Here is a 14,338-nt window from a genome sequence, read left to right as displayed (position 1 = left end):
TGGCTACCCCTCTTTTGCCTATGATTACCTCCTGGTCGTTGCTCACATGTTCTCTGAGTGGGTTATCATGCCTAAACAATCACCTATCCTCCTGGCGATGATGGCCTAAGCCTTGGAAGACTAACCCTCATGTCGGTTGTTGTTCCTTCTTCGCTTTACCTCCCAAGTCCAACTTAGGTTTCCATTGTTGGTGATGTTGCCCCCAACATTACACCTTAGCCTATTTGCCAACCTAGAGGCAGGCACTATATCAATGTTAGCCAATGGAAAGGGGTTTTTATCTACTTGCATTTCATTCCCCTTTTCAGCCAACCTTAGTCATCCTTCTTTCAGGGCTCGCTGGATGGCATTTTTGAACACCAAGAAATTAGTTGTGGAGTGGTTATAGGCATTGTGCCACTTGCAATACCTTTTGTTCCTCAACTCTTCAAGAGGAGGTACTTTTTGCCCTTCCGGTAGTCAAATCTATTGGTCCTTGACTAAATAATTAAAGACTTGTTCGACGCTAAAGATATCAAACAAGTTTGACTCTTTTCCTTCAACCTTCTGCCCTTTAAAATGTTGCAAGGTCGGGCAAGAGTATAGTTTCCCTTTGACCAACTCAACCACCATCTGATTGACAAGAAAATCATCATCCAAATCCTCCTCCTCTTCTTCAAAAATCATAGAGATAGTATGAGGATTCCTACCTCCCCTGTGTGACTTCTTGTGATCTTTCTCATTCATAAACTACTCGACCCTAACTGCCTTGACGACTAAATGTCCTAAGTCCACATAATCCTGGGTAAGTAGTCATTCCTTTAATTGTGCATTCATATTCCCCACTACAATACTAGAGTACTATGACCCTAGGAACTGCACATTGCACATATTTTTCATTCACCTGAATCTCTCTAAGAATTCAACAACTAACTCATTATTCAATTTCTTAGTGTTCATCAAATTGGCTACCAAAATACCTGGTTGAGGAATATAGAACCTATAATGAAAACATCACTCCATATCAACCCATCTATTAACCGAGTTGGGTGGAAAATTGGAATACCAAATGAAAATTGTGCCCCTTAGCAACAAAGGAAACAATTGCAGCCGGTAGAAGTCATCCCAGTTGACTTCCCTAAATTGATCCATAAAACAGCTAACATGTTCCATGGTGAACTTCTCGTCTTCACCTGAAAAGGTTGCGAAACCTAGGATTTTGTAACCTCTCGGAAAAAGAGCAACTTTGTCAACTACACCCCAAAATTCTTGCAAATAACATTGGTTATCATGTTAGGATCTAAGGTCTAAGGAGTAACAGTCCTTGCCTTAGTCCAAATGGGTGTAGGACCCCTCACCATGGTGGATTGTTGTCTGCCAATCGTCTAAGGCATCCTGAATGCCTAGGAAGGCTCAAAGAATGACATTTGAGTAATTTGCCCCCTTGGTGCAGATTGATGATATCCCATCAATGACTAAGGTCACTCCAGCTTTGGCTTGCCCCCATGTACCCCTATACTAGAGGATATGTTGTTATAGGAGTCGTCAAGGGTAATGGAAGCAATCCAATAACAATTGAGACATTAACTGAACGCCTAGTCATCTAGGCAACACCAAATTGCATTGGAGGAGGTCTAAATGCATCAATGGATGCCACGAGCCTCATAGTCAAAGGCTGATAAAGCTGAATTTTGGGTACATAATTAGTTGTCACCTCTAATTGGCCATGGCAACATTCCTCCTATTAAGCCTTCTGGATTTTATTCAAGACCATTGGCTTCATGATATCACTTAGTTGCTTGGATAATTGTTGTATGATATCATGCATGCCCATCTCTATTTACTGATAGATTACAGAAGGAATAGGCAACACCATTTCCAAGACAGGTGCCATCGTGCTTGGAGCTTCTCCCAAACTATCTACATAGCCTTCCAGGATGAAACCTAGATGACCAGTAGTGACCGCCGCAAACACGACAAAGGTATTAGTGTTAGAAAAAGTAGGATCAACTAATGCTTGTGTAACGCTTGTTGTAGTAGAGGCGTGATGGCTTGAGGATTTCTTAGAAGGTTGTTCCGTTGTCTTTTCCCTAGTTGTAATTGCATACACCAGGGATGATCTACAGGAAGAGTTGGAAACCTCAACGGTGTTACTAGGGACCCATCATTCGTGCCCATTATATGTTGGTGTAAAATATCCTTAGTCGTGGTGATTACTAAGTACCAAGCGACGATTCCCTATTAAGCAATTGACCCAAGGAAGGGACTTTGTTCCTTAGTTGGGTTCCTGGTCCACTCCAAAGAGCTTTCCAATAGTAGATAGTATTAAGGTTTACACTACTCCTAAAGAACTTGGGGTAAAGGAATGAAAATGGCTAAAAAGCAATAAAGAACTAAATGAATAAAAGATAAGAAACTTGTAGAAGAATAATTATATTTTTGGATTCTTGGATTTGTCTTCTCTACAATCTGAAAGGCCTTATTTATAGTCGTTCTTCTAACTTTGTTACATTAACCATAACACTAAGAATTCCCTAAAATCTAGGAGATCATGGTTAATGTTCCATTAATTGCTTCCTTGGCCTCCAAGTTGCTCTCCACGACTACCAATAGTGCCCACACTTTGTTCCTAATAACTCCCTTCATGAGTTTTACCAAATTCATCAGCCATCACGGTTGGCTAGTCCATCTTAGCCATATCCAATCGGCTACCTTGTTTCCAACGGCTAACTTTTTAGGTGTCAACAAATGTGAAATACACATTATATTATTACTAGAGATACTAACGCCCATGTATGCACTTGCCTATTTATTCCTAATTTTGGACTAGCAAGTAAGCAACATATATGATTTAATGTGTCAATGAAGAACATAGAATATACGGCATGGAACTTTTTGTTCATTCAATTGCTAAAATCATAATTTTTTGGCTTATCAAATTAACTTTCTAGATGCAAAACCTGGAGATTATTTCTCTCTTTCTCTTTCATGCATATTCATAAACACATGGTGCTAAGTTGCAAACACATAGATATACAGAGACATACAGAGATGAGAGGCTAACAGAGAAGAGAGAGACAAATCAAAATCCAAACATAAAAAATAAATAACGAAACACAAAATAACAAAAATCCGAGATAAAAGACAAAACTATGAACAACCGTGAGAAAGAGTGAGAGCATGAACCACCATGTGAGAGAGTGTGAGAATGCACTCTGAACCATTACGCGAGAAAGCAGAGCATGGAGTCACTAGGGTTTCCTACATAAAGTCACAATGTCACTAAGGTTGCAAGCATGGTGTCATGAGAGAGTCGAGCGAGAGTCTAAAAAGAATTTCAAAGGGGTGTTAGGAAAGGTGGGGGTGCACAGAGGTAAAGGAAAGGAAGAAAGGGGAGGGTGAAGAATTTAAAATGGAGGATAGAAGAGTCTTTCCATGAGGTAGTAGGGGCCAATAACAAAAGTTGTAGAGGCTAATAACAACACCCCCACTTATATATGTATACCCAATAATTCTTTGCCCTAAAACATAAACAACAGCCTTTACCATCAACTTCTCATCTCAATTTCTTACTTATACCCACGACAACTCCATAACATGTGTTTTGAAACTTGTTATGTTTTCTATATATTCCACAATTGTAAATATTCTTCTTTTTTTATTATAAAAAAATTAATGGATTGGGTGAACTGCATCATACACAATTAATATACCAGGACGCAAACTTGCCCACCATCTGTTTATACCAAACCATGATCCAGCGCCACCTCATTGTTGAATTTTGTTCTAGAATACCTCTGTTGAGTAAAAGCAAATTTCATCACATTAATTCATCTTGAAATTTGATCACATTTGAAATTTTAAGTTGAGTTCCTTGTTGTCCAACGACAGTAACAGCAACCTTAGCTGCTAATGTAATACTTCTCAAATCTAATATCATTTAAAAGTGGCAGCAAAATGCTAGAGGACCAAAGCGGTTCAAAATCAAACACCTTGCAACTGAAGCAGAAATTTCCTTTGCTTCAAAATTACAAGGAGCTTTGGCCTCATTGCCATTTGCCAAGACTAAATCCACATAATTCCTAGTAATTTCCTTGATAAATGAACAAATATTTACATCACACATAATTAAATTTTACTAACTATTTCTTCTAAATTAAAAAAATTCAAATACCCATCACATATATATGATCAAGATTTGGAGAAGAATTACTCTAAGAGTTACTCTTGGAATAAGTGGACATCGGGGGGGGGGAGAGGGGGAAGAGGGATTAATTAAGTTTATAGTCTCTCAATTTTTTCATATTAATTTTTAGTCTCAATTTTTTTGGTAACTTGTCCTTCATTAATTATTTCAATATTTTTAGTCCCTCATTGATTTTCATTGTTCAAAATTAATTCCAAATATAAAATACTAAAATTTAAAAAATAAAAACTAATTTTGAGCAATAAAAATAAATGAGAGATTAAAAATAGGCAAAAAAAATTAGAAGAACTAAAATTCCTGACAGAAAATTAACATATGACTAAAAGTTGTAAAAAAAAGGGACTAAAAATTGGAATCAAGAAAAGTTGAAGGACTAAAAATTTAATTAATCAATAAAAGTGATTCATTGTGATATGAGTAAATCATGGTCCTTGAATCATTGTATAAACTGACATAACATGGATGACATGTTAGCATCATCATTTATTCATTACACGGATATCTCATCTCATTTTTCATCTTCAGGAAGGAACCATATCACTCAAAATTTATGAACAGAAAAGAATGAGAACATTACATTTTGCAACTATTTCATCTGTACAAATATATTCACCAACAGAACTGGTGTACTTGACAGCCGCGTTCTGCATTCACACAGCTACGGATCAAGCTGATACTCAGGCTAGTCAAAGTCATCATTTTGGAGTATTGTCAAGTTTCTGCAACACAGTGAATTTTGTAATTTGAAGTCAATGATCCGATTTAATGTAGAGTATGTCACACCTAATGCAAAAGAAACTATAGCACATCATACCATTAACACAAACATTTCTTCCATCTTTTAGTTACTTGTTTTCTTTACAAGTCAAAAAGAATGGCTGGTGCAATTTGGCTAAACTGACAAGTAAGAATTAAGTTGCTTAGGAGTTAAAAGATCAATGTGACATTATGGCATTACACAAATGAGATGCTCCGCGTATCACTTGAAGTGGCAATAGAGCAGACAATCACTGACTACGAAGAAAAAAGGTAGAAAACAGTAAAAGAGAGGAGAAAAATAGATTATTTATTTTTCCCTTGTGGTCAAAGAAAGTTTGATCACATGAGACTACAGCATCTCAATTTCCTTTCAAACTCAAAGGAATGGGATGCTGCTGCTCAAGAAGACTTCCAAAAGCCACTACTTAGGTAGAAGGTCAAGTTGTGATAAAAACTGTTTGATGTAGCAATAAAAGATTTCCTTCGATAACACTAACTTATATGATAATAAATGAATAATCAAGAACGGTTGAACTTAAATTAAGATCCTACTAGCTCTTTTATCAGGCAAAAAAAAAAAAAATCCTAACGTAGTAGTCATTTATCTATTCCATCATAGTAACAGTAGTATAAGTAGCAGCAACAACAAACATGTCTACAAGGAAGGACTAAAAAACAAAAATACTAAGAAGGAAGTTGTATAAGTTGAGTACAAGGGACGTGTCATATATAAAAATATAACGGAGATTCAGATACATACTTTGGTAGGTAGATCAGCAGAAAACAAATGTATAGCTCCTGCATTGAATTCAAATCCACTGAAGATGAAAGAACTTTCGAATTAGTAACATGCCCAGAATGAGAAAACCATATTAACATGGAATCAACAAAAAAAAAAGTAATAAGATAGATATTAGTTGATAAAATTAATAAACTCCAACGAGTGTATCTCAACATCTAATGATGATTTTCCAAGGCCGGTACCCCAGTCACAATCTCATTCAGTTTAGAAGTGGAAACCACATGCATTAAGAACAACAAAGTTCAAACTATAAGAGCAAAACAGTTACAAATAGCCACAATGTAAGTGAATAAGAATCTCTAGAACCATACCGTCTGGATAGTACTAGCTGCCAGACATATGGGATAAAGAACTCCTCTTGGTGACTCTCTTGTTCATATGTGAAGTGAAGTTGAGTAAACATCTGCCAAAAAAGATATAGTCTTGTAGAAGTAAGGCAGGTAATCCTCCTAATGTTATTACCTATTGGGAGTAAAGCACAAATCACACAAATTATTTTCATTTTACCTTCATCCCATCAGCACGCCAAGACCGACAGTTCACAATTATCACTTGGAGCACTTCATTGACTGACCAATCACCATTCATTCTTTGGGCATCCATACGACTATTAAAAAAATCTAACACCTGCAAATACCAAATAGACCACATTGATGGAACACACTCAAAACATAATGTATTTTATAAAGACAAGATTCACATTAGACACCATGAAATGTGCTCTTTAAAGTTGCAAGATTTTAAAGGGAAAGTTTGTATTGTAATATGATTAGATGAAATACATGAAACATACAGTGTAGATGTTTTCAACAAGCTCATTGAAACAGGGGTGATTCTTGAAAGGCTGAAAGACTTCCTGCTTGTGCATTATTTCATACACCACCTGTCTCAGTCCCAAGCAAGACATTTGATGTAAAAGATCAGAATGCGAATGTAGTTTTCAACTATTGGGAACCAGATAAAAATAGGTGTCATATTTTAATCTTCAATTAATTAAGTGGAACATTAAATTGTACCTCAGGATTTCGTGGCAGTGCATAAGTCAGAATCGCATTTATAATTTCTAGTACAAGCCGCAAGAAGTCAGTATATATCTGCAACTCTGCTGACTGTATCAAAAGAATATACATTTAGAAAAACCAATAGTCAGAAGTCTGTAATCAATAGAATCACACACAAGCGTAAAACCCATATCACAAACCATATCTTCTACAAGGCTACTTCTTTCAATTGAGTTGCTTCCTGCATTATTGAGCTTACCATCTCTGAGATCTGCTAATTTGTTATACCTAATCATAATCAACAGTAGAATCAACATTATACATGAAATTTTTTGGTGAATAATGAATACAGTTTATTATGAAAGCCCAGATAGACTGGCAACATACTTCCGTGATAGCATGCCAAAGAGGCTGACTAGTCTCTGAGATGCATATGCACTCAAACGGTGGACATGTGGTGCCAGGTTTGCCAATGTTGCCAGACATGTTGTATGAAGATATACATCCTATCACAATTCAACACAATATCCTATTTTAGCTTACCATCTAAACATATCAATGGAAACATTAAGTAATTAATACAAACTTGAAGCTTACAAACACAATACTGGAAATTATGCTATCAAGTTCAACAATCAAAATGTAAAATGAATTGAAATATATGCATGTGCTGCTCAGGAACATATCGTTCCATAACCTTCTGAAATATAGAGTAAATGTTTAAGGCAAGCAATTGTTTATTAGAGGGTCAGAGTAAGGACAAAAAGCATGTGCAGTTTAGGATCAGAAGCTATTAGGAACCCAAATTAAAAATAGAAGAAAAGAAAGATTATATTTCTTGATTGCAAAGGAAAAAGGAATAGGAGAGATAACTCTCCTTGAAGGGTTTCTCTTTCACCCAGGACTTCTCCTTTCACAAAGAACTAATGCTCAATTTACAAATGATACAGATCAGAAGGAATTCCCACCGTTTCAGTCCTCTTATTTATTTATGTCAATAACTAACTAATATTCTAACTATCCTAACTCCCCCTTTCTTAAAATCCTAACAGAAGCCAATCCAATTTTGAGCTTCATCAGTTCAAGTACCTTCAAACTGGGAATGGGACAAAATAATTTGCATAAAAAATAATAAACATTAAAAAAATACAACCCACAGCATCAATCAATTTATATATTCCTTTAACACACTCATCAGAACAGTCAACACATCTCTCAAAATGGCCATCTTAATTAGCCAATGTATTAATGATATGAAACTTACTAAATAGTCAGTCAGCAGAAAATGGCAGCTTAAATATATGTAGTTAAATTAATGATCCCACTTGCATTAAGATTCATACCCGAAGTTTAGACAAATTATACTGTATAGTTCTGATAAGAATGATGACCATGAGGGAACCAAGAGAAGACTGAAGGAGGAGACGTTCTTTGTACCATGGAACAGTTGGCAATATCTGTCCATACATATACTAGATTAGTATTTAGCACAATCATTATTACACTTTAAGACTTTGTCTAATGCCAAAAAAAAAGTGTTACCAGCTTATGAATTCCTGCATTGAAAGAAGAATCTTGACTAAGTATGAGAAGTATAATTAACAAAATGTAAATTTGATTAGCTGTCCTCCTTCGAGCATCATATAATGCTTCTAGAATTGGCATTAACTGTTAATTTCACAAAACAAACAAGGATCAGAACATGACACAATCCTCAGTCAATGAAGATGCACTAGTAAGACCAGTATGATTAAGATATAAGAATGAGTTGTCTGATTTTCAAATCAACCGGTTACATATATCAAATCATAGTCAATTCCCCTAAAATTTATTCATGCATCTTTAACCTATATACATTTATAATAAATTAATTCATTGCACTTTTTCCTTGGTGGGAATTTAAGCTTATTTCCTCATACCAATGTATCCAAATCAGTCCGGACCAAGACATACTCCAGAAAGGTGGAATTCCCTTGCAACAATGAGTAAAGAAGTAGGACAGCTGTCTCATCAGCTAAGCACCTAGAGAGGAGTAAAAGTTGAAATGTTTAAAATACTCATATAAATCCAATACAATGAAGTATGTATTTCTACACACACAGAGACACAGACTTGTTATTTAATACAAAATTACGATACCACATGCATACCCATAACTTCATATGTATATAAATGTCCAACATGGAAACAAGTCCAAGAATTCTTGCTTGATCTACATGTGGCAGGAAGAGAGAGAAAGAGGAAGGACACTTATCAAATGGGTGAACAGAAAAATATAAGAAACAAACACTCTGATTATAAGATTCACCTACAACTGATTATGATACATGTTCTGATCATCTCATTTTTAAAAAAAGCAGAAGTTACAATCTTATCATGATAATATGCAAAACAAGTATATTCTATTTTGAATAGCATAACTCAACTATAACCAAAGGTAAGTTTGCTACAGATCTAGTAAGTCAATTGTCACCACACATACAGGTAGCCTGATACTCACATGCCAAGGGTATCAAACAACGGTGCAAAAGGCAACTTTACATGTTGGTCTTGGTCACTGTGTGCATTACCCTCTTTATCTACACGATCCACTGCATTTAAAGCATTGATAAAAAATTATTGGCCTTTCCAATCAACTAAAAGAACATAGAGAAATATAAAAGATGAAAGATATATTACATTCACAATCAGTTGCACGCACTAAGACCCTGCAGTAAGGGTTTTCAGAAAAATATGTATTCTCTTTTGGTAAAGAATCTAAAGAGGTAGATACTTGATTCTTCAAGACAGAGTAGCCCTCACTCACAAGACATTTTTCATAATGAATGATAACAAGAAGCACTTGAAGACTGCTATCTGCTATTGGATTTCTTGAACCTTCACTGCTTGAACTGATCAAATAACTGAATGGCAATAATACAATATTTGCTGAATGGAGAAAAGGAAATGCCAAAAACCATCAGTAAGTCTCTAATTTTGAACAATAAGAATCACAATATTTTATAAATAACAAAGTATGTTTGACCTCAAAAGTTCATAAATAGAAAACTATAGCTAGTCACCATACCAGCTTCTGAACCAACTTTCTTTAGCACACTATTCTGACTCCCATCATAAAAGATGGAATAAGATGCTCTACTAAATGGAACACGAGGACGGGTAATGTAATTTAGAAGCAGTTTGCACACAACTGAAGTAACCAGATGGCTATCCTGCAAAAGATAACAGTGAATTAACTTGAAATTTGCTAGCTGGAGTACAGCTCAACTAAATAACCAAAGTTCGATGTTTAAGTTTCAACTTCTTACCTGAGCCATCGCCGCATCAAGAAATGGATTCACATCATTCGGTCCAGGAGATGGCCCACGAAGAAGCTGAGTTGACATTGCAATAATCATAAAATTAAGCAGCTCCAGATGTAGGAAATATGTGTTGGGGCTAAAATAAAACAATATATATCATCAGGGGAAAAAAAGTTTGCAGTTTCAGACAATAACTCTGACAGTCCGACAACAATTTACCAATTTGTTATCCATGATATACCTCACATCTATAGATGCAATAAAGTTGAGCACATTCCGCATAACAAGATTTTCAATGGTCTGATCTGCATTAGAATAAAGCATCTGGATAAATTTTGATAACTAGAAGAGGAAGATTCAGGGGCAGATATCTGAAAACTTACTATCCTCCCATGAAACCAAATAAATAAAGAACTTAATTTAAATGCACTGACAGTGCAAAGGACTTTTACACTATGATCCAATAAATGGTTCCCATGTTTAATAATCTTGTTAAATTTTATAATAACTACTTTAAAAGTCATAATTTCTGATTAGTTGACAGTATAAAAATTACACTGACAGTGCATCAAATTAAACTCAAATAAATAAATAAATAATAAAAGAGCATCCTAAGGTATTGACCAAGAGCAAAGACCACATTCTAAACTCTTACGAGTGCTATACTACTACATGCCTCTCAAAATATTTTTTGGTATTGATTCGCTATCATGGAGAGACAGGTACAACTCTACATCACCATCTGGAGCACTTTCAATCAAGTGTTTTAGGAACACTGAAGTGAAGTAAACTGCATTGACAGCCTTTTCATAAACCAGCTGCGGCACACCAGAAGTAGACATGGACTCCTGCAAGTAGCATGCTAGATGGAACAAAATCTTGGCAAGATGCCTCGTATTATGGTTGTTTTCCACTGCAAAATGAAAACCAATAATTAGAAAACAAAACAACACCTATTCACAAACAAGCACATTAAAATAGCAAGATTTTGAATGAGGGAACCAACTTTAGCCTTCTCAATACCATAACTAGCATACAAACTATGTATTCAAGGTTTTCATGTTGAAATACCAAAAATTAAAAAAAACAAAAAGTTAATTAGTAAATACCTCAGGGGAACACACGTAGAACTCAAATTACTTATTAATTCATTTGTTGTTGATTCCACATTGACTAGTGATCCGGCCAAAATATTGTACAGAAGTAGGAGACAACCTTGCCTCATAAAGCTAGCTTTTGGGATTAAGTTAGACTTAAATCCAAATCTTAAAATGGTATCAGAGTCTATCATAGTGATTATTATTAATGTCCAGTCTTGCAAAATTCACGCTATTAGTATCAGGTCTTCGGCTTGAGGGGGAGTTGGAGATAATGATATGGCCAAAATAAAACGCGCGCCCACACACACACACATAAAAAAACTCAATTTTTTTATAGTAAAAAGAAAACTACAAATAAACAAATGAATGGTTATTCAGTGAAACAAACGCACTCTTAAACAAAACAAGAGAATGATGAGAGGAAGCAATTCACAAACCCAATAACTGGCAAGTTTGGTGAAGGCGTTGGGAGGGCAATTCGGCATCAAAAGGAAGCTCGAGAAGCTTCTGCCAGAAGTCAGAGGAGAGAGGGATGGACTCGTCACCGACGAAGCTTCCGACGAGATGCTCCGCCGTGTCCGGCGTTGACAACGCCGAACCCATTGACTTGTTCTGATTGAAGAAAAAAATGGTTTTTTTTTTGGCGGGGTTCAGGAAAACGGCATTGCGCGGAATCACGGTGAGATGCGAAAAGGGTTTGAGGTGGGTTTTGAAAATGAGGAGAGTTGGTGCAGCACAGACACAAGAAGAGGAGGAAGAAGCAAGAAATGGCTTCAAAACCAAGGCTTTTGTTTCCTTCCCAAACAAACTACTTGTTTGTTCAATGACTTTTTAGTTTTGGATACAATGCAGTCAAATATTATTATGTCAAGCAGAACTGTCAACTTTCATTAATATATATATATATATATATATATATATATATATATATATATATATATATATATATATATATATAGATATATATATGTATAAGAGACAAAAGATTTGCAGATTTTTTTTATTTTTAAAATAGTCTATTTAGTCATTGAGTTGTGATTGTGTTTGATATAGAGGAGAAAAATAAAGTAGATCAAAATAAAAGAAAGTTAATTTAAAAAATGAGAAATAGAGTAAAAATAAAATGATATGTATTTGTTTTAAGTGAAATAAAGGAGAAATAGAGTAGAAATAATATTTTAAAGTTGTTTAGCATAAATATAAGATAAGGAGGAGATAATTAAATAGAGAAAAAAATTGATTTTTTCCCCTAAATATAGCCTGATTACCAAAGAAAATTGATTTTTACTGTTTAAGATGATTTATATGAAGACATAATTTATTTTTGGGCCCCACAACACCTTCAATTTCGTCTGCATTGTATTGTTTCCATCATTGGAGATAAACACTGTCTGAAAAGATGTATTTTCTGTCAATTTAGTGTCTATATTTTTTAAATCATCAATTTAATCTATAAATATATAAATGTTACGGTAAATTAGTCCAATCATTAAATATGTTTAGTTTTTGTTAACCTTATGGTGATGTGGCACGTCATTAATGGCACAACAAATCCACATGGCATACCTGAGTTACACACAGTCAACCTGACCAAATGATCAATTTATCAATAAATTGTTTTCTTGTTTACCTCTTTAACTCACCATTCCTTGATATTTTGTTACCATTTACATGTTTGCTAACAATGAAAGTTTGTTTGTATCATGGATGTTATGGACAATATTTGGTGTCCTGGGTACTGTCACTTCATAAATTTTAGTAGTATTTGCTAGTATAATGAACATATTTGGCAATTTAATATGAATGAATGCACCTTTATTGTATAATGTCGTGAACTATTTTGTAGTTAGTTATATTTTTGGGGATTAAAGTGTCAAATTTCAAGAACCATTTTGACAATTACTTGCAAAAGTTAAATATTTTTTACCTTTCAGTTTTATTAGATTTTGCTTTGCCATACCACTTCCATTAACAAAAATGAAATCAAAACCCAACTTGAACTTCATGAGTTTGAAATCAATGAAATCTTCTCTTTATTCAAATGAATACAACACACTAGAGAATATTTATCCTCATGGAATTATAACACAAAAATAGGACAAAAAGATAATTCTTCAAAATCTTCACTTCAGAGAAGAAGAATGATGAACTGAAGGAGAATCGGAGAAGAAGAATGAAGGACAATAAGATAACAACTTTGATGAATGAAATGGAGAAGAAGTAGTGTTGTCCAGAGGTGTGATGACACAAGGTCCATAGCTAAAAGGGACCTAAGATATTTTAAATATATATATATATATATGGTCTTGTATAGTAATTTTTTAATATTATTTGATGTTATTTTTATAACTAAATTGAAGTTATTATTTTATTTTATATTTTTCTTTTTGTTCAATTTAAGATGTGAGACGTGATTACAATGTATTATCATGTTGATTGTTAGTTTTTTTTTATGTATCACTTTTATAAGTTTATATTCAATAAATTTTCAACTCACCTTAACATAAACATGTATTAAATCTATGGTAATATATTTAAAATATTCTTTAGAAAAAGGTTTAAAAGATTTATGTTTTTAACAAAAAAAGAAACATAAACAAAAACTAAAATTGTAAATGAGATAAAACTAAATGTTGGTATACTAAAAAAACAAAAATCTAAGTAAATTTTAATATTAAATTATATGTTGTCGACGATGAATGATAGCAATTGAATTAGATCATTTTTTTTTCGAGAGACAAAATATAAAATTAAATTATAAATATAAAATTAATATTTTAAAAATATATAAGTAAATTAAAATTATGAAAAAATGTGTTGGGTTCCTTAAAGGTTTACTCAAATATGATAAAATCCAATCGAGGTGAAGATTGGTTTAAAAAAATATAAATTCATCTTTTTTAAAATAAATTAAATGATAGATGATAACATAAAAATAAATTGAATAAAAATGTGATATATCTTTTTGGAATCATCAAAGTTATGTTATTCATATAATCTAATAAAACATCATTTTTAATGAAATGATGTGTTTTTTTATAAATATATATTTCACCTAGGGCCCACAACTAGGGCTGCAAAACAAATACTTAAATATAAAAGGATCCACGTTTATTATTTCTCCTAGGGCCTACAAAATCTCAGGATCACCCTAAGAAGAAGCTTTTCCAAATTTTCTACTTAAATAG

At 33.9% G+C, this 14,338-nt stretch overlaps 1 protein-coding gene across 1 annotated transcript; it reads right to left on the bottom strand.

The window, feature by feature from the left end:
• Nucleotides 1-4,617: 4,617 nt before the first annotated feature.
• On the bottom strand, nt 4,618-12,007 carry LOC100817416 (dymeclin). The gene is made up of 18 exons (XM_006597884.4): nt 11,588-12,007; nt 10,727-10,963; nt 10,292-10,355; nt 10,057-10,186; nt 9,816-9,960; nt 9,428-9,676; nt 9,249-9,339; nt 8,668-8,770; nt 8,291-8,416; nt 8,092-8,205; nt 7,136-7,254; nt 6,949-7,036; nt 6,764-6,856; nt 6,541-6,630; nt 6,255-6,374; nt 6,059-6,150; nt 5,706-5,763; nt 4,618-4,905 (listed from the first exon to the last, which is right to left on the bottom strand). The coding sequence occupies exons 1-18, from the start codon at nt 11,751-11,753 to the stop codon at nt 4,882-4,884; spliced, it is 2,109 nt and encodes a 702-aa protein (XP_006597947.1). The 5' UTR covers nt 11,754-12,007; the 3' UTR covers nt 4,618-4,881.
• Nucleotides 12,008-14,338: the final 2,331 nt, after the last annotated feature.

Source organism: Glycine max, chromosome 15 (genome assembly GCF_000004515.6).
Source record: "Glycine max cultivar Williams 82 chromosome 15, Glycine_max_v4.0, whole genome shotgun sequence".
Classification (NCBI taxonomy): Eukaryota; Viridiplantae; Streptophyta; class Magnoliopsida; order Fabales; family Fabaceae; genus Glycine; species Glycine max.
This window is presented reverse-complemented; position numbering and strand designations above follow the sequence as displayed.